The sequence below is a fragment of the Neolamprologus multifasciatus genome, chromosome 23 (genome assembly GCF_963576455.1).
Source record: "Neolamprologus multifasciatus chromosome 23, fNeoMul1.2, whole genome shotgun sequence".
NCBI classification, from domain to species: domain Eukaryota; kingdom Metazoa; phylum Chordata; class Actinopteri; order Cichliformes; family Cichlidae; genus Neolamprologus; species Neolamprologus multifasciatus.
The window spans coordinates 21,052,862-21,074,599 of NC_140460.1; the positions used below are offsets into that span (position 1 = coordinate 21,052,862).

Below are 21,738 nucleotides of genomic sequence, written 5' to 3' on the forward strand. Positions count from 1 at the left end.
ATGTGGCAGCCATTTTGTCTTCTCCCTTGTGTGTATGGTTTAGCTCAACCAGTATTTAATTTCCATGTTTCATCTTGTCTTTTGTTTGTTTTAGTCTTTGTTAGTCATTATTTTGAGTTTAGTTTATTGAGTTGACCTCTTTCATTGGTCTGCTTTGGATTTCTTCATTATTTTTCATATTTTGGGGTATAAAACACCCACTTTTTCAAAAAAAATTAAACATCTGTGTCCTCTGTGTTTTATTCCTTGGTTCCTGACCCAATCTGTGACATGTCCGTTTCTATAGAAGAGGTATGTGTTCAATTTCTAAAGAAAGATGTTTCTTGCAAACATCTTTCTGTTCTATCAGTGTATAAAACATTACAAGTAGGTTTTACAATGAACAACATGATCAACATAAAAGTCTTTTGTAAAGTTAAATTAACCAATATCTTGGTCTGTACCGCACTGAACCATGATCACAATGACTGTACTTGTGGGATTATCTAGGATGTCTTGGGGGATCTAGTTGAAGATGGCCACATCGTTTGAAAGTCTTGCAAGCAGAGGGTCTATGAATTCATTCATTTGTTTTCTGTTTTGTTTTTGGTTTTTTTACCAATAGAACATGTATTTGAGGTCATGTATGTATATTTTTGTAATTTCACACAAAGCCTATCCACATTTCTTGACGTGAAATGTGGAATTCTATATGCAAGAACCATCAAAAATATTGATTGTAATTTAAATAGAAAGTAAATAGGAATATAATCTGCATATGCGTGCTGCAGTATGACATCAGCTTGAGGTATAAATTGAACATTAACACTATCATTCCACAGTGTGGCACTGCAACACAAAACAGCACAGTTGTTCTTCACAGTGATGACGTTTGTGGTTTTAGCAACCAGTAATTTACAAATAATCTAGTCATTCTGACTTCAGAATATCTAAAAGAATAAATGGTTTGACATAAAGCTCAGGTGGAGCAGGTGTGTGAGTGTAGAGCAGAAGGAGTGGAGGAGTCTCAGTGTGCCTGGAAATACTGTGTACGATAGAGCAGCAGCAGAGCAGTCCAGATGTGTCAGTCACAGAACTCTAGTGATAGTGAACTGCTCTGATAGTGGGGTCTTTTCTCAGAGGAGTTCATTCAGTGTTACAGACAGACAGACAGACTTTTATTATTTTTTTCAGCATACAGCAAGTGTACAAAGAATTGCATTTTAATATTTAATATTTTTATATTATTGTATATTTATATAATATAATATATAAATATATTAAAATTAGTGCTGTAAATAGTTTAAAAACATTAACTAATTAATTTCGCAATTTTCTGTAATTAATCGCGATTAATCGCAATTGCCGGGTTGCAATTACATTTTTTCAACTTTATATTTAAGCTTGTAACTGACATTTATGCAGTATAATGAAGTAAATGCAGAATGAACACAAAGAATGTATGCTTAAATTCAAAGGGAATTTGAATACTTTTCTTCGATCTTTTAGCACAGTTTCTCTCTTTTTAAAAAACCTATATACTAATATATAATATAAATTAGTGTTCTCAAACAATTAAAATGTTTAATCAGATTCATTACATGGTTACAGTGGATTGTTTTTGATTAATCACGATTAAATGTCATTCATTTTTATTCTTTATTAATTGCGCTTCATTTTGCATGAGCGAACAGACTCAAAAAAAGGGAAAATATCTGCACTTAACATGTTTATTGAACATCTTAAACATTCATGTTAACAAAAAACTCTGTAAACATTTATCTACTCTCTCAGTCACTCTTGGGGAGGCACTTCAAGTCGTTGAAACAAGGAACCAAAGCTATGTAAAGAGCGTGTTCTCAACGATGTTAATAGGTCTGCAGTTTGTTGCAATCCACTTGGCAGTTGTATCAGTCAATATGTTCGAGCAGTGGCGGTCCTAGCCTCTTTGGTGCCCTCCCTCTGCCCCCCCCCCCCCACCACACACACACACACACACACAGTCAAAACATATTAATTCAATTTAATTTTCAATTCAATTTTATTTATATAGCGCCAAATCACAACAAAAGTCGCCTCAAGGCGCTTCCTTCATATTAAGGATTGTACATTAACATAAAGCTGTTGTACACACACACACATATGAAGAGAGAGAGAGTATGCATAGTATGCAAACGGCTACCAAACAGCCATCATAATTCATCATACAATGAGAGCAGGGCAAATCAACAATTGACAATGACTAATTAATATTAAAATCTGTAACATAATGTATTGTTTGGAGTTTAGTCTGTTACTGTTACTATTTTTACCATTTCTTCGTGGAGCAACTGTAACCCACATAATTTCCTTAGGGATTAATAAAGTATTCTGATTCTGATTGTTTCAGGATGACCTGCCATTATCCAATCACACATCTGCTTACCTGTATCTTTTGCTCATTCTCTTTTTTCTAAACTGAGCACCTGATGGCTTTGAACTTTTCTTGTCCAGCTCCCATTGGTTTTAATTTTGCACTCCAGTATGAACACAATCCCCCAACTCGAGGATCACCACAACATAATCTAACACACCTACACCTTAGTTCACAGATTCACTTTGTCTAGGGTGCATTTCTGAGATTTCACACAACCCAGGATTCAAATCATGAATACATAATGGACTTGGATTTACAACATTATAAATGAAATGTGCTTTATTTGGAAGCAGCAGAGCCCCCCTCCCTTTTCGACGGGTTGTGTGTGAGATCATCAAACTGTAAATTATAAATTTTAAATTGTTATAGATCCCTTTACCCCTATTCCTAAAGTGTATATTTATTTTCTTACTCTTCTTATATATATTGTTTGTTTACTTGCACTGCTGTAACTGGAGCCTCCTCGTCTCGTCTCTCTATATACTGGACTGTATGTAGCGGAGATGACAATAAAGTTTACTTTGACTTCTGCAGCAAGCAGGCGCACCGAGGGCTCTTGCGCTCACTTTTCGCTTATAGAATTTCGAAAAACCATCGGTGCAAATTATAAGTCTGTATCATAATGTCTGGTGTTTTCGTGTTTGTTGTTTTGTTTTTATTTTGTTTTATTCTGCAAGTTGGTTATTAGATGCTGCTCCAGCCGGTCAGAGATTCCCCCGTCGCACCGCCCTCTCCTCTCTGCGCCGCAAGCAGCAGATTACTTACTCCCAGCAAATGGGCGATAGAAAACCGATCAGTGCCTATGCCATTCCCAATATGCGCTGGCTGACGTCGGGGCAGCATGAGTACGAGCATTTTTTTTTTTTTGCCGATGCCCGTGATGCCGCCCCCCATCACGATGCCGCCCTGGGCAACCGCCCATGTCGACCGTATCTAAAACCGCTACTGTGTCCGAGGTAGACTTACTGATTCCCCGATGCTCCGTGAGTGGTTTTTCGCAAGCTGGGTGACGCATTAGCCAAAATGCTAGCAGTGTTGGGTAAGTTACTTTAAAAAAGTAATTAATTACTAATTACTAATTACTTAATCAATATTGTATTTAAAATACTTATCTAATTACTGTGTCTGAAAAGTAACTTAATTATTCAATAAGTAATTTAACGAAATGCCCTATAAACCTTGAGTGGACAAACAATAGAAATTAAACTCTTTAAATAATAAATACATTTTTTTAAAGACGGAGACTCTACAGTACGCAGCGGTAGCATCTCTTCCACAATGTAGCCTGCAATTATTTTTTTAAGCCTTCAGACGCTTTCTGTGCTGCTGAAGTAAAATCACGTTTTGCCTGCTTAGCAGGAGTTGCCGCGGTGTTATCCATGGATGATGAACAAGGATCACTCAGAAGTGTTCGTCTATGCTCTCGTGTCAGGCGCTTCGGTAGATTACTCGTGCTATTAACAGTGGCCGATAGTTTTTACATATTACTGTAATGTTCTTGTCTGCTTGTTTCAGAAAAGTGAAGATATTGGAATATTTCCATTTCATAAAGCAGCCACTTGCTTCAGCCGAGATGGACAGCTTCCGCTTTACAATACGACTATGCAGCAAACTGGCACGAAATGACGTGCACCTGCACTACAACGATGTTAAAGCAGCAGAGTTTACTTCTACGTTTAGAAGATAAATTATTGAAATTAAATAATGATATTCAGCAAGTTTAATTATTTTACAATGTAACGCAAGTACATTGTAAGTAACTGTAATTAAAATACCTAAAAATGAACAGTAATCAGTTACTCTTTCAATGGAAAAGTAATTTAATTACAGTTACTTAGTAACGCGTTACACCCAACACTGAGTGCTAGCGGCATCCCCGGTTAACGTATGCTTCGCATCAATGTGATATTTTAAGCTGGAAGTGCTTCGGTGAAAAGAAAATTCCTTCTTGCACAATGTGCATAATACTTTATGTAGGTCCACTGTTCCTTCTTGGGTTTTTTTATACTCAAATTTCCCATCAAGAGGGCCAATGTGCGTTTATCATCTTCTATATTGAGTTGATTGGTTCAGCTGCCCGTCACTACCAGATCTACTGCCCATTTGTGCATATGTGAAGGTAACTCTACTTGGAAAAACTGCCGTAAATGCATTGACAGAAACATTTCAGGGTTTTTCAGTCATTTTGGACTCCGGATGCATTAATTGCCTTAAAAATGTTAATTGCATTGACCGTGATGGCAGATTAATTTGCGTTAATGCGTTAATTTTGACAGCACTAATTAAAATGTATAGTGGCAAAAATATTACAAAGTCCAATGGTAAAAGTGACCTGAGGAATTAACATACAGGAAGCTGGTATCCAATATGTGTGTTGTATTTTCATCTAGAGTTCAACAGTCTAATGACCTGGTGGAGAAGGCTGTTGCCGAACGTGGTAGTCCTGCACAGAATGCTACAGAATGTATTAACAAATACAAATGAAACAGAGACTACAGACAGCCACAGAGACAGAAACCAGACAGACACAGGGACATTACTAGGGAGACAGAGATCACAAAAGGGGCTAACATCAACCAAGGAACTGATCTAGAAACAAAACTCGGAAATGATGGAAAATAACAAAGGATGAAACTATATAAAACTAGAACATCAGTAAACCCACAAAGCTCAAAGGTTTGATGGGGTCATCAATGCAGGAACCATGCAGGTCAGCTGAGAGAAAAGTCTGTGGTGGAGGTGAGGAGAAGAGAAGTTCCAACAATAGTCATCTGTACTTCTTTTCATTCCTCTATCAGGCACAGGCAAGTTAGCTCTGCTCTCCACTCCACCTCCCAGTTACATGGCTCAGTCAGAGTGTCTCTACACACACAGTGCTGCTGCTTCAACTCCTCTGAATCATTAGGACACAATTTGTCCTCTTGCTCCACACACACACCCTGCTGACTGTTTCACAGGGAAGGGCTAACTTTTAGAGACAAAGGGCTAACAGGAGGGGCTATGCGCTTACCTGCTCCTCTCTGGCAGGTAGCTCCATACCCTCCTGGGTTTTAAACTCACTTTAGAACACACATGCATCAACACTACAAATGAGCGGGCGGAGGGAGGTTTGGAGTCTTCACACACCCCCATTCTCTGCGGCCTGCTGGAGCAGGGGGGCTAGGAGGAGGAGTTGGCCGTCCGACTGGGGTCTGGAATGTGGGGCCTCCCTGCTGCTGCGGAGTCGGGGCGGTCTGCTTCTCCCCACCCTAGGGAAAAGGGTAACACCACCCGGGTCTGGGTGCAGTTTCCCCCTCCAGGGGCAAGGGTACCTAGACCGGGGGAGTGTGATTGTGTGTACAGTGTCTGTCTATGTCTGTCTCCACGTTGGGTGAGTGTTGAGTAATTGCATATGAGAGCATGAGGGTGGGACTTCTAAGTTGACCCATGATCTACATTTTTATGATATTGTTATATAAATAAGTTTTAATATCCTGCTTACAAAAATTTCAGTGGAGCATTTAATTTTCTTAAATAGCTCTTGAATTTTGTTAGTTTCACATTCGTGATCAATGAAGTCCCCTTATGCACTGAAGTGCACATGTTGTAAAATTTAAATAAAAGTAGTTAAAAACAATTTTGTTTTTGTAATGTGTTTTTTACCATCCCAACACTTGATTTATCTGAAAAAAATCAAAATACTTTTTTCCCCTGGGTCTCAGGAGGATATGTATTTTTTGTCTGCTTATTTTGTTGGTTTTTGTTTTTTGCCCTTTATCCCCGTCCCTCTTCTCTGCTGTTTTTCTTTCCCCCTTTCTTTCTCCCGTTCCTTTTCCTCAGTCTGTCCCATATCTAGCAAGTGAAAATAAAAAATAAAATAAACAATAAAAGGTGAATCAAATAGACCATTACGGCAAAGCTGGGATGGTCCATTTGGTAAAGTAAATCTGTTGTGCATCTTTCTTAGCCTTTAGACAATAATTCTGATGGCAAACGAACCAAACGGGACAGGCAAGAAAAAAAAAGAGGGGGACAGACTGACTACTGATGCCTTAAAGCTCTATAACTCTATAAGTCTGCCTATAGCCAGTTGTTTTGATTATTTGTTGGCTGTGTCGACAAGATTATTTGTTTCCTTTTTAATGTCTGCTCCTGATGAAACGACTACTGACTTGTTGAACTAAGGCAACAAACACTTTGGCTGTTTGCAGTGCCCCTGTATAATACCCTTTTGTATAATCTTTAGTTCTTGTTAAGGCCACAAAAGCTATCCCCACATGATTGTGTGAAGGTTCCAGTACACATACGATGTCTTACAAAGATATGTCTTGGCTCCTACCTCAAAGCACACTGTGCACTGTCGATCTTATGTGCTGCACAATAATGTTTAATATTTAGTATTTACTGTTATATTCCCATATATCATCGTAATGTTGTTTATTCTATTGCTCTCTTTTTCTTCCGCTTGTTTTCTTTTTTCTTTCTCAACAGGTGATCCAGGTGATTGATATATGTATTTTTTGTCTGCTTATTTTGTTGGTTTTTGTTTTTTGCCCTTTATCCCCGTCCCTCTTCTCTGCTGTTTTTCTTTCCCTCTTTCTTTCTCCCGTTCCTTTTCCTCAGTCTGTCCCATATCTAGCAAGTGAAAATAAAAAATAAAATAAACAATAAAAGGTGAATCAAATAGACCATTACGGCAAAGCTGGGATGGTCCATTTGGTAAAGTAAATCCGTTGTGCATCTTTCTTAGCCTTTAGACAATAATTCTGATGGCAAAAGAACCAAACGGGACAGGCAAGAAAAACCCAAAGAGGGGGACAGACTGACTACTGATGCCTTAAAGCTCTATAGCTCTATAAGTCTGCCTATAGCCAGTTGTTTTGATTATTTGTTGGTTGTGTCGACAAGATTATTTGTTTCCTTTTTAATGTCTGCTCCTGATGAAACGACTACTGACTTGTTGAACTGAGGCAACAAACACTTTGGCTGTTTGCAGTGCCCCTGTATAATACCCTTTTGTATAATGTTGAGTTCCTGTACTTTTGTATAATCTTTAGTTCCTGTACTTTTGTATAATCTTTAGTTCTTGGTAAGGCCACAAAAGCTATCCCCACATGATTGTGTGAAGGTTCCAGTACACATATGATGTCTTACAAAGATATGTCTTGGCTCCTACCTCAAAGCACACTGTGCGCTGTCGATCTTACGTGCTGCGCAATAATGTTTAATATTTAGTATTTACTGTTATATTCCCATATATCATCGTAATGTTGTTTATTCTATTGCTCTCTTTTTCTTCCGCTTGTTTTCTTTTTTCTTTCTCAACAGGTGATCCAGGTGATTGATATATGTAATTTTTGTCTGCTTATTTTGTTGGTTTTTGTTTTTTGCCCTTTATCCCCGTCCCTCTTCTCCGCTGTTTTTCTCTGACTTGTTGAACTGAGGCAACAAACACTTTGGCTGTTTGCAGTTCCCCTGTATAATACCCTTTTGTATAATCTTTAGTTCTTGGTAAAGCCACAAAAGCTATCCCCACATAATTGTGTGAAGGTTCCAGTACACATATGTCTTACAAAGATATGTCTCAGATAAAAGCAACCGGAGGCATTTTGTAAAAAAAAAAAAAAAAAACTAAAAAAAAACTCTGAACCTTTCCTCATCACTGATTGGCTTTTGATCTGACTTTTTCATCCTGGCAGAGTTCACCTGATGACTTGTTATTTAAAGACTGCACTCCCTGTCACCAGAACATGAGATGACACTTCTGGTAAGAGTTAATCCTTATTTTGTAGTCTTTTTTAATGTTTCAAGAAGAAACGTTTTCTCTTTTAGAAGAAAAGATTTTGTCTATTTTCACTTGTTTTGAATCTTGTTTCTGTTTTCTTTTTTTCTGGTGAAGCTATTTATATATTCTTCACATGCCAAGGAAGGTGGCCAGTCTATCCGCTGAACCTCATCAACCGTGCATCTATACAGATAATCATCTAGCACAATAGTTCATTGAAATTTCAGCAGCATGATCACCATTTTCTTCCTCATCGAAATGGTCAGCATCATCCCCATCACTGCCATCCTCCTCTTCATCTATTCCAAGCTTATTTCCAGCTGCCGCTCCAACCATGTGTTGGACAGCTGTGGCCATGCTGTGCTGATAACAGGCTGTGACAGTGGCTTCGGGCACCACCTGGCTCACTGTTTGGACCAAAAGGGGTTTGTGGTCTTTGCTGGGTGTTTGTCTCCAGGAGGAACTGGAGCCCAGAGCCTGGTCAGACAGAGCTCCAGTAATCTGAAAATCCTCAAGTTGGATGTCACAAGGGATGAAGACTTGCAGCAGGCAAAGAAAATGGTGCAGGAGAACCTGCCAGAGAAAGGTAGGAGTTTAGCTCAATGGAAAAAATGTATTAAAGATTAGCCATGGCAAAAAGGAGAAAATTGTATTTTATTGTTGCTTATTTCCATAGATAAAGAAAAGACAAACTTTTGGCTTTTCTTTATCTCATGCAAGTTCTTGACTTGTTTGTATTTAAATATGTAAGGATAAAATCTCAATGATGGTTATAGATTAAAAGGCAAAGGTGAATTATGAAAAGTCTTGAATCCACAGTAAATCCAATCTTTTAATTTTTTTAGCTTGTGAGGTCAACTTTCCAAAGGCCAGTTCAGTTGCTGTTTTTGCAAGAAATAAAACATTTACAAATTTGACAAATAGTGTGGGAAAAAATAACTTTCTAGTCTATTTGGTCTATCCATGACAACATGTTGCATGTTTTTTATTGCACATTTAAAACTACATTTCTCTAAAGAAAAAAGTAGGGTCAGTGGGATTTTATTGTTTGTCAGGTCTGTGGGCAGTTGTGAACAATGCTGGGATCTCAGACTGGGCCGAGATCGAATGGAGCACTATTGAAGATTTCCAAAAAATGGTGGATGTTAACCTGTTTGGATCCATTAGGACATCTATCGCTTTCCTACCTCTGGTTCGTGCCAGCAAAGGTGAGTTCCATGTGTAGCTACATTACTGTCCTCACATTTATACTGTAGTGGCGTTATGGATAACAAAGGCTTGTGTAATGTTTTCAGGTCGGATGGTTTTTGTGTCAAGCATCTTTTCCTTCTTCTACTGCTTGAACATGGGAGCATACAGTGTGTCAAAGAGAGGACTGGAGGCATTTGCTGACTGCTTAAGAGTGGAAATGGCTAGTTTTGGCGTGAAGGTACCGCATGGGTGAATAGATACACAAAAACATCCCATGACACTGTAAAGCATGAAGTAGAAAATTTAGTAATTCTGTGGTACATAAAATGTTATGCCTGTGAGGGGAATGGGAACGAAGTCTTTCTATGAATACGGTTCATTGAGTAAGTAAAGTTTAATTTTTTTTATTTTAATTACACTGTACAGAGTTGTTTTTGCCAGTGCTGTGGGACATCACATTCTAATGAAAAACCATGGTATGTTTTCATTGGATTTTCTAAGACATTCCAATGTTTATTTATTTTGCTTTTAGGAACAGGATTCAGAGAAACATCTGGTTATCACACTTGTATAACACACAGAATAATTTGGCTGCTTTGATTCTGTTCATAATTCTATTAATTTACACCAGTGGTTCAAATGCAGCCCCAAACCATGACAGAGCCCCCACCCTGTTTTACAGATGGCTGTAGACACTCACTGTTGTATCCAAAATAAAAATGATTCTGTTCATCTAGACGTAACATTTTCGGTGTGAGAAACATTTTTTCACTTATCCAAGTGACTTCTTCAGTCCCAGCTGACTGCAGGTTTCAGAATCAATTATTTGGGATTTGCTTACCTGGATGATTGAGCATGCATCAAGAAAGTCACTGTTGTACCACTCTCCTGACCTTTGTAAAAATGATGGCCATTTGAACCAAAAATGTCAAATTTGGATTAATCACTCCATCAGAACAGTTGTCAAAGCTTTTTAGTCCAGTTCTTGTGTAACTTTCACACCTCAGCCTTTCAGCCTTTTCTCCCTCTTTCCATTAAATAAGAATGGCTTCTTGACAGCCAGCCTTCCACTGAGAACATTTCTGATTAGCTGGTTTTTTTTTCCTATTTCTTATGATGCTTTTCATCTGCTGTAGGATTATTAAAGGCCTCCCACTTCTCCTTTTGTCCTTAAATGTGTTTTTGCAAGGGGCAGCTATTAACATAGTGCCTCTAAATGCAATTTAAACCTGGTTCTTTACTAAGTTACCTGTTACGTATAGACCACAGATGACTAAAACAGCAACCAATGCCCCCTCCCAAAAAAACTTTGAAAGACCTTTAGAAAGTCCAGCAAGCTATTGATCAAGACCACTTTGAAAAAAATACAGAAAATTTTGGCTTCTTGGAAACAAAATATAAACAAATGAGGGGTGGCTCAAAACTGTTTGTCTGTTAATGTGTATTTCATTAACAGACATGAAGCTCTAAGTGACCATGTGTTTACCTGTTACGTTGTGACCATTTGAACGAGTCCAGGGCAGAAACCTTGAACATGGCAAGCTTTGCCATTTTTCAAAACCACATTTTTTCTCTTGAAACCTAAATCTTTACTTAAAAATGTAAAAATATTAGCTCTGTGTCCTTAATTTTGAGATTATTGTGATCAAACAATAATCATCATAGTATATATCATAGAAAATTGATTGGAGTATATCTAAAGTTTGCCTAATCCCTTTCTTCTTTTTGGTCTAACCCAACAAAAATAGAAGTGAGAAAACAAGTTATGGGTTTACAGGAATCCATGAGTTGGAGTAATTGATACTGATTGCAGTGAACACCCATCAAGATTTAATAATACCTGATAGAAGACTCTTTCCTCCTAGTCGAGTCTTTATGCTAAGCTAGCTCAAGTTTCATCAGGAATGCAAATAATCTTTCATAAATGTCATGGATTTGTTGTTTAAATTAAAACACACACAGAAACACAGATACACACAAAAACGCTGTAAATGGACTAACTGAACATAAACTCCCTTTCAGGTCAGCATCATTCAGCCAGGTAATTTTGGCCAAGCCACTAACATCCTGAAGAGGAAAACTGCTTTGGACATCTGGAACAAACTGGATGATGAGAAAAAATTAATCTTTGGCAGAGAGTACATTGATCTGGCCAATGACTACTTCACGTCAACATGTAGGGTGGGATTCAAGGACACCGATCCGGTCATCGCAGCAATGCTGCACGCGGTCACATCTGCTCGGCTGAAACACAGATACCTGCTGGTCTCCACCATGGAGATGTTTTTCTTCAGCATCTTCCCATTTCTGCCAACCCTCCTGGCTGATGCTGTGTTTTCTCTCAGCTCAATGTACAGATGCAGAAAAGAAATGCTTTATGCTAAGCGAGACCCACAAAATAGCTATCTGTAATACTAAGTTCTTCCTATTGTCTTTAAAAATGTTAAGGACTTAATACACAACATTTATGGCTTTATAATTAATAATACTACTAATAACAATAATAAAAGGTATGAAACAAATATAGCCTCATGAAACAGACTGATCTTGAGACATTTGAAACTCAGTATTCAGCTTAATGCCAGACTACAGATTTAGTGATCACAGGTAGATTTATTCCTAACTTTGAAAGTATTTCCAATTTACTCCCTGTCATTTCAAAATGTATTGCTGCTTTTGTGTGTGTGTGTGGGGGGGGGGGGTTAGTGAATTATCAGAAAGAGGTCCTCCAAGGTAACGGTGCAAAATTATGTTCCTCTGGATCATAGATATTAAACTGATATTCATGCTGTTATAGCAAAAAATTGTGCCACAAAGTTTTTATTTTTTCTGCTTTGAAAATTTCATGTGGATTAAGTAATTACAAGAGCTTGAAAATGCTGGGGGTAAAAAATATATAGCCCCAAATCACATCAAGTTTCCTCAAGATGCGTTTATTTGTAAGGTAAAGACTCTACAATAATAAATATTCATATAACACACAAATCTTTATAATAGTGCAAGGTAAAGAGTTCAGTTTGAGCAACACTGCTGCACAACATGTTTTAATGAATCCAAGCCTAATTGGTGGTTTCTCCACATACATGTAGAGAAACTGAAAGAAGTAGAACAGATTTTTGATGCCAGAAGCTTTCTGTTTTCCAATGCCTGTAGTCTGTGTTCTTTAGACCAATATTGTTTTTATTTTCATTGGTTCCTGTCTCTCATTACGGTTCCCTCTTTTCCTCATCTTTCTATCTGATCTTCAGTGTAGGTGTGGCAACTTTTTCCTGCTTAGATGAGTGGCAGTGATTATTTGGTTAGCAGTATTATGACACCAGGGCTACATCAAAGGCCCAAATCTTGTCAATGCAGATATGCCAATACTTTGAAAGATCTTGTAGCCACACATTTTAAAAGCCTTCTCACACTTTTTGTATTTATTATTCCTCACATTTTAATGTACCTTCTTGGATTAAAGGTGTAGAGAAGAGAAAATGTGGACAGCTATGAAGCGGATGAAGAGTGTACAGATGACATACCTGTGGAGAGAGGGTAGTGGAGTTTTTGGCCAGGTGGTTGAACACAATCTTGGAGAGAGAGAATGTCTGAGAAAAGGAGATGAAGTGTACTGGTACTGATTTGCAGCAAGTGTAATATGCAGAACTGTAGTAACTACAGAGGGATAAAGTTGATGCATCATACCATGAAGGTATGGGAAAGAGTTAATGAAGCTAGTTTGGAGACAAAGTTAAAGAAGCAAGATTGTGATGGTTTGGACATGCAGAGGAGAGATAGTGGATATATTGGACAAAGGATATTGAAGATGGCGCTGCCAGGCAGGAGGAAAAGACAAAGATCACAGAGTAGATTCCTGGATTCCGGACATGCAGAGAGCCGGTGTGACAGAAGAGGATGCTAGGTTTAGGACTTCTTTTATGCCTGAGAACGATAGTGCAACCTCTAATTAATTAATGGCTATTAAGTAAACATAATTAGGCTTTTCACACATAATGTTTCAGTAGAAAAAGTCAAAAGGTTACAGTGGTTATATTAAGAAAAACTTAACATAAAATTCCTCCCATTTTTTACTTATCCCAGCTGACTCAGCAATACAACAATGGCTGTATAAGTATAACATTCTCAGTTGTTTCATCCACATTACTCGTTGAATGAACTACACAGCTACCTTCTGATTAGTAGGCAAAATGGAGCATCCAAGATTTGGGTTTATCCATTTAATGGTTGTTTTCATTGGTACCAACTGAAATATTTCTGTATAAGCACACATTTTTCTCAAGTTGAAAAAAGTAGTCCCAGTATGCCACTTAGCTCAGATTGTTATCATATGGTGTTAACAGGGCATGAGTTCAATGCCCATACTAGGGTTTGTTTTTTTTAATGAAGTAATGTGTTTCACACCACCACCTTTTGAAACACAGAAAATGTTCATGTTGTATAACTGCATACCTTATTAATGCTAAAGTCATAGGTTCGGTCTCCATGTTGGCCGTCAATACTTTCATTCACAGACAAATTCATTATCAGCTGAGAGTAGTCAGCCACTACTCTTTCATTACTAACAGACACACAAAGAAACTTTTTTTTTTTTAACAAACACTTGCTGATGAGTCTTGACATCACATGTTAACAAACCAGTGTGTGAGTGCCAAAGCAAATTGGAAAGAATAAGTGTTCAGAAACCAAGAGAAGCAAATGGAGTTTTTTGTTTTTTGTACTGTGAACACGAGTTTCAAGATTACGCAAAAAAATTTCTGTCTCTCTCTCTGTCTCTCTCGCTCTCTCTTTCTCTCTATATATATACATATGTATGTATGTATGTATGTATGTATGTATGTATGTATGTATCAAATATCTTTTTTCTTCTTCTTTCTTTTATCTTTTTGTTGTATTAAAAATAATTAAATGAAGGAAACAGTAGATAATAAAAGTAATTCTTCATTTCAGCTCTATCTTTAATTTATAACTGTTAAAATTATGGAGCTCAAACTGCCAATGTAAACTAATACTACTGAATAAATGAATATTCTCTTAAATACATCCAAATATTTCCTACCATCGTCTGCTGCAAAAAACTGAAAGTTAAGCTTTGATTAATCTCTCCTTACATACTCTTAGAGCATGTGACAAATGTTTTTTAACATCCTGTCTGGTTTTATATCATCCCGGAGAGTCTCAGAGGCAGGAACAATCTGAAGGTCCCACATATATCTAGTCCTTCACCTGAAAGAAGACAGAAAACCAAAGTTGAGCTTCTAAACCTGGAAAAATCTGCTAAATCAAGGCTGTCCTTTCCTTCTATGTTTTGTGACTACATCGTGATGTTGATGTCAAAGTGCCCATTTATGTTCACCTTTTGACCATTAGCAAGTGTGAGCTCCTCTATAAAAGCAGACATTTTGACAGCTCCCTGTTGTGGAACATTAAAGCGTGTGTTAAGACAATGCTACAATCTTCAACTCAAATCAGCAGATAGACAGTTGAAACTTGGAAATATTTGAGCTTGGACAATGATCCCAAACACAAATAAAAGCTGATTTTCAAACGGATAAAGCAGTGGGAAAAGTTTGATCCATTTTATACCCACCTAGCAATGCACTATGTCAGATATCTGCCATTTCTGCAAGACTTTGTGGAAAACTCTTTGCTTGCATTTTCCCTTGTTGCTTATTTTAAAAGTTTGTTGAAAAAAGATCTCTCCTATCCTGCTTCAGGATTAAGTCCACGAGTTTGAGGTGCACTACTCTTAAAGCTCCTCGGTGGGCTAGGATGGGTTTTCATTCTATTCATCATTTCACGGATTTGGTTGTACTTTCATATCTTAACATTTGCTCAAAATAAAAGCTTTACTGATTGAAAATATGCCTATTTTATTTATTTTATTTTTTCCGCCTGTCCTGTTTGGTTCTTTTGCCATCAGAATTATTGTCTAAAGGCAAAGAAAGATGCCCAATGGATTTACTTTACCAAATGGACCATCCCGGCCTTGCCGTATTGGTCTATTTGATTCACCTTTGCGTTTATTGTTTGTTTTATTTTATTTTCACTTACTACACACGGGACAAACTTGACTGGGGGAAAGAAAAGGGAGAAAGAAAGAGGGAAAGAAAAACAGCGGGGAAGAGGAACGGTGACAAAGGGCAAAAAAAGAAAAACCAGCAAAACAAACCTATCGCCTGGATCATATATGATCAAATATGACTATTTTAAAAGAAAACTACTGTGAAAATTTGCTTTTAGGCCTGTTTAAAGGTTATAAATTCTCCTCAAACCTAAACCAAGGAAAACATTTTCCCAGACAGGGATTCAAGGTCAGTCAGATAAAGAGGCGCAGACAAAGGCATTTTGTTTTTGACAGGTGTGTGTGTTCAGCTTAATGCCAGACTACAGATTTAGTGATCACAGGTAGATTTATTCCTAATTTTGAAAGGATTTCCAATTTACTTCCTATCATTTCAAAATGTATTGCTGTTATTGTGTGTGTGTGTGTGTGTGTGTGTGTGTGTGTGTGTGTGTGTGTGTGTGTGTGTGTGTGTGTGTGTGTGTGTGTGTGTGTGTGTGAAATCTGAGAGGAGGAATGTCTTGACAGATGCCTAAATTTAATTCACATCAAATAAAAAAGGAGAAGTTTATATATTTGTGGCATTTATTTGTTTTTATCTGCATGCTGAAGATTAAAGTAAACCAATCTACCCAGAAACAACTGAGTAGGACAAAGAAGCAGACAGAGACACATTCCCCTGTTACTGTGTGTAACATCCAATCCGTCAAGGTCACTCTTTATCTTCCATTTGTTTCACCAGCAGAATGCCTTACTTCACAGACTTCCCTCAGAGGCAGATAGCACGCAGAGACAAAACAAATATGTTAGAAAACAGGGAAAGCAACAGGAGGGAATCCATTTTCTAGAGGTAACCAGACAAACAAGGCAGACTCTGAAGCTGTAAAAATAGTTGCGCCTACTTTAAGGATTTTTTTTTCCTCTTATCAAGAGTTTCAAGATATATAGTCATGGTGTCCTGTACTGTCCTCATCCTGGGTCCTCTTTGGATCCATGGTATGATTCAAGCTTGCATGGGTGAGGAGCTGTCCCGTGGGGCTGTGCTATCCTGGTTCAAAGTACGGGTTCTGGAAGGTCTCGGGCTCGAAGAACCCCCTCTGAGCACGCTGCAAGGTCCCGATGCAAACAGGGTACCTCCTGATACGAGGCACCTGCACCAGAGGGCCCACAGGACAAGCAGAACATCATGGGTTAATCCTCAAACCCGTCCAAACCAGGAATCATCGCAAATAATTCTGTTCCCGGGTTCAGGTGAGAAGTTCTTTTGCACTTATCTGTTTGAGTGGAGTGAGTCTAAAACTCCACACAGGTCTTTAAATTGATCAACAGGTCAAAATGTCCTCTTACGCTTACAAATAAAACAGTATACGGATACATTTTGACTTTAAGTTTTAATAGATCTTATTCTAAATGAAAACCATAAGGATGCCATTATTTGCAAAATTTTTCTGCAAAATTTCCTTGCAAAGTTTAGTATTTGTATATTATAGATGGTTATATATATTTTTACTTCTTTTAACATCCATTAATATACATTTGTATTAGTAGTAAAAAAAATATATGATGAGCAGCAGAATTGCATTTATCCAAATGCCAGGTAGTAAGATAATAAGATACACTGAATAATCAAAATTATGTGATAGTATTAAGGGTGGTGGGATCAAATACGTGTAAACTTCATCCTACTCCTTTCCAAGCATCTAAATTGTGTAAAATATAGAGACATTCACAACAACTCAGTATATTAACTTTGTTTTATTTTCCTATTTACAATGTATTCTGCTCTCCAAGGAGCTTGGAAAGAAAAGCGTCTGGACTTCTTTAAGTTGCTTAAAGACGTTTCACCTCTCATCTGAGAAGCTTCTTCAGTTCTAAGGAGGACTGAAGAAGCTTCTCAGACAATGTATTCTGCTATCTTAGATATATTTACATGTTCCAAATAAAACAATTAATAGTTAGATAGACAGATATGTGATTTAGTCTTTATGTCCTTAGACAGGGCGATGTCCAAAGTCTGTCCCGGGCCAATCATGGCACTAAATCAGATTTTATATGGCCCCTCGCTCATTCCTTAAAACGTATTAGTTATGGCCCGCTGCCACAAACAGAATCAATAATGTGTAATGTTCTCTTTTCACCCCATGGTGGCAGCACCATCTGTCTTTTATACACTCTCTGTTACAACCAACATAGAGTGTATAAAAGTTTCAAAAACTCACAAAATACACACAAAAGTAAGTTGTTTAAAATTAACCTGATCTACTGATATTCATCACCTTCACTGAAGTTCCTCAAGCTTTATGTTATATTACTCTTTGTATGTGAATTAAAAGTCTATTTATTTTGTTAATTGAACACACCTGATCACCTTTAATGATAATTCTTGTCTAATTGAAAATAAATTAGAACACCTCAAAAAAAGGGTGAAACTGATTGTTGGCTCTAAAGTTTCCATTAATAAATATGGGATTTTTGGAAGAAAAAAAAAAAGTTTGCCAGTGCTGTTTATCCATCACTGTTATAGTGTGAGTTGCAACCTCAGAGACATTAGTTTTAAATATATTTGCCTTCTCTAAAATGTAATGGAACTAATGGCACTCGCCCTGAAGTGCTGTCTGCCGAGGTGGCACACTCCCTGGACAGTATTTCTTTTAAACAAAATTCATTGTGTTTTCTTTGTGCTTTAGGTACTTTAGAATTTTTTAGAGCAGTAAAAACAAGTGAAAAGTGGAGGCTTTTGTTAATTACTCTGATTAAACCCATTTTAACATACTTGACATAATTCTGATTACTTATTTATTTATATGGGTATGACACTTGTTATAAACAAATGCTTAGTAATAAATATTAAGTGACTGCAAGTTTTATTTGCAAGTTTAAAAGAAAATTACAGGAAAATAGTACATGTCATAATAGTATGACAGTACTTAGCATAGTATCATATCAGTAAGTGTGGTCAGAGTGAAAACCACTTGTCATTTTAAATGGTTCTTGTTAGCATTATTAACACTTTGACCTTCAGATCAATCAAACTTGACCTTAAAGGAGAGGTCAGAGGTCAAATGTGGCATAATGTTTAAATCTATATACGGTACTTTCTATATGTTGACACACCACACTTGTAAGAATCATAGTTATCAAGTCATAAGGCTTTTTATCAATTTTCAACCAATAAATCATTAAGCTGACCTTGAAGACAATGGGGCATTTAAGCCTAATTTTAATGGATTGTTAACATGATCCCACTTTACACTCCTGCAAAGTTTTATCAGAATTCATTCAACTGTTTGAGCCATTGACATAATGGCATGCATGCACACAAACACTACTAGAAACACAACCTCCTAGGTGGTAACAATGCTTAAATTTCAGTGCTGCATATTGTAATGCAGCCTTACTTATATTTATGTTGCAGTAAACTGGCAGAGTTGTGTACTTTATCTGCAACACTTAATTTTTATAAACTTAACTTATGTTTAGACACATTAACTACATGTAGGAAATAAATAAAGCCAACACAATGCAGTTTTTTAAATAATAAAAGGCAAGTAGAAAACAAGTTTTTTTTAAATAAATGTGTGTAGATGGGGCATGTGTAATTTGGGGTTTAACTTAACTGTCAAAGAATAACCTTATACTGGGCTGAAATAAACATGTTAGTGTCCTCTCAGGTTGAAAGAAGTTCATGCTGAATCCAAATTAGTAATCATACCTGTCAGTGTCCTGATGCATGCTCAATCATCCAGGTAAGTAAATCACCAAAAGTTGATTCTGTTCATCTGGACGTAGCGTTTTCAGTGGGAGAAACGTTTCGTCACTCAGCCAAGTGCCTTCTTCAGTGACTGTGATGTGCTGTACACATCTTCATCACTGCTGTTCACTGTGAAGAATTTCACTTTGTGCTTAGAGATGAAAGAAAGTGTTAAGTAGGCTAACAGATGTTTGTTTGTTTTTTTTAATCTGTTGTCTCCCTGCAGACTGCACCAAATCGGACTCAGCTCAGGGAGAAACTGCAAACAGACATATGACATATTACTTCCAGCCCTCCATCAACAGCCAGGACACTGTAGTCACATCAGCCCACTTCTGGTTCTTTGCAGGCGAAGCAGTCACAGCTAACTCCTCCGCCCAGCTTTTCATTGTAACCACAGCACTAGAACGACTCCAGGCAGCGGAGGCTCCATCAAATTCAAGCTCTGATGGATGGGCTACCTACCATCTGGATCAGAACCTGCTGACCCTCGTCGCCGAAGGCCCCTTTCTTCTTCAGGTCCACTGTCCAGCCTGTCAGTGCCACGTGGGAGAACCAGACAAGATGCCCTTTCTTCACCTCCATGTTCAACCTCGTGGACCTTCCCGGTCACCCCGCAATGCAGCAGTGACCATTCCTTGGTCTCCCTCTGCCATCTATCTTCTGCAGCGGCCCTCTCAGGAAAGGCCTCTACACAGCGACTGCCACCGAGCAGAGATCGACATCAGCTTTGAGGAGCTGGGGTGGGACAACTGGATCGTCCATCCGAAAGTGCTGACGTTTTACTACTGTCACGGAAACTGCTCGGGTGGGGACCGAACCACTGCAATGTTGGGGATCACTCAGTGTTGCGCTCCCATCCCGGGGACCATGAGGTCCCTGAGGATCACCACGACATCTGATGGTGGATACTCATTCAAGTATGAGACCTTGCCTAACATTATACCTGAAGAGTGTACATGTATCTGAACATCAGACCTTAAAGGCCAGTTCAACCAAATAAAAGATTTCAGTTTACTTACAAGTCACAGTTGAAATTTGATTACTGCTCTTATTAAACTTGATTTTGTCTTATTCACTTACAATTTTGTCCTGATTGTTCTCTAGTTTGGGTGTGTGCTACATAAGCCTCAGAACAGATTGTACTTTATATGTTAACCTTCATTAAAGTGTTATTTAGCGGATTTTGTTTGTTTAATGTGTTGTTTTCACCCTTACACTGGTACTGCTTAGTGTACCTCACATCAATATTCAACACAGTCATACAAGGAAGTGTAAGATATAGTTCTACATGTGCTAAAAATTAAAGTCAATAAAATTTAAGATACTTCTTCTAGGAACACTTTAACCACCATCAATTAAAGTCCTTACTGACGTAAATTAAATAAATTGAACATTGTAAAAATGGCCAATGACATGATTAACTTTTAGGAGCTGTTAAAATTTCCTTGTTTAATATATCTATTGAGTTCTATACATCTGTTCCTTTCCACATAACTTAGAGTCGCATATTTGCTATACCTAATTTTTTGGATATGTATGCATAATTTGGCATTTTAAATACATTGCTTAAAACTCAATTCATACCTGATGAAGACTTGGTCAATATGTTTGTTTTGCTTGCTGAATTAATCCAGAACCCCCCCCCCCCCCCCCCCCTCCCAGAGCACCTCTGAAACTCTTAATTGGTGGAATTTGATGGATTCCATTTTCATTTAAGTGGATTTCATTTATTTTAGCACACCACATAAAAAGGTAAATAGATAGATTCAATAACATCACCATTAATTAGGAAATGACCAATTTAACAACTAAATCATGAGACAATTAGAACAAATTTTCTTTAGGAGAGAAGGGGAAAATCGAGTTCTTCCCTTATTGGGCCACTGGAAGATTATTATTATTATTTATAAACCAATTCAATTCAATTCAATTTTATTTATATAGCGCCAAATCACAACAAATGTCGCCTCAAGGCGCTTCATAGATACAGAGAAAAGCCCAACAATCATATGACCCCCTATGAGCAAGCACTTTGGCGACAGTGGGAAGGAAAAACTCCCTTTTAACAGGAAGAAACCTCCGGCAGAACCAGGCTCAGGGAGGGGCGGCCATCTGCTGCGACCGGTTGGGGTGAGAGAAGGAAGACAGGATAAAAGACATGCTGTGGAAGAGAGACAGAGATTAATAACAGATATGATTCAATACAGAGAGGTCTATTAACACATAGTGAGTGAGAAAGGTGACTGGAAAGGAAAAACTCAATGCATCATGGGAATCCCCCGGCAGCCTACATCTATTGCAGCATAACTAAGGGAGGATTCAGGGTCACCTGGTCCAGCCCTAACTATATGCTTTAGCAAAAAGGAAAGTTTTAAGCCTAATCTTAAAAGTAGAGATAGTTTCTGTCTCCCGAATCCAAACTGGAAGCTGGTTCCACAGAAGAGGGGCCTGAAAACTGAAGGCTCTCCCTCCCATTCTACTTTTAAATACTCTAGGAACAACAAGTAGGCCTGCAGAGTGGGAGCGAAGTGCTCTAATAGGGTAATATGGTACTACAAGGTCATTAAGATAAG

At 37.8% G+C, this 21,738-nt stretch overlaps 2 protein-coding genes across 2 annotated transcripts; both read left to right on the forward strand.

Moving 5' to 3' along the window:
- The first annotated feature begins 4,271 nt into the window (after positions 1–4,271).
- On the forward strand, positions 4,272–11,990 carry LOC146491493 (D-beta-hydroxybutyrate dehydrogenase, mitochondrial-like). The gene is made up of 4 exons (XM_085149990.1): positions 4,272–8,745; positions 9,215–9,367; positions 9,455–9,588; positions 11,373–11,990. Exons 1-4 carry the CDS (start codon positions 8,391–8,393, stop codon positions 11,760–11,762), a joined length of 1,032 nt encoding a protein of 343 aa, XP_085006116.1. The 5' UTR covers positions 4,272–8,390; the 3' UTR covers positions 11,763–11,990.
- Positions 11,991–16,140: 4,150 nt separating this feature from the next.
- Positions 16,141–20,392, forward strand: inha (inhibin subunit alpha). The gene is made up of 2 exons (XM_085150462.1): positions 16,141–16,662; positions 19,389–20,392. Exons 1-2 carry the CDS (start codon positions 16,362–16,364, stop codon positions 20,129–20,131), a joined length of 1,044 nt encoding a protein of 347 aa, XP_085006588.1. The 5' UTR covers positions 16,141–16,361; the 3' UTR covers positions 20,132–20,392.
- The last annotated feature ends 1,346 nt before the right edge of the window (positions 20,393–21,738 follow it).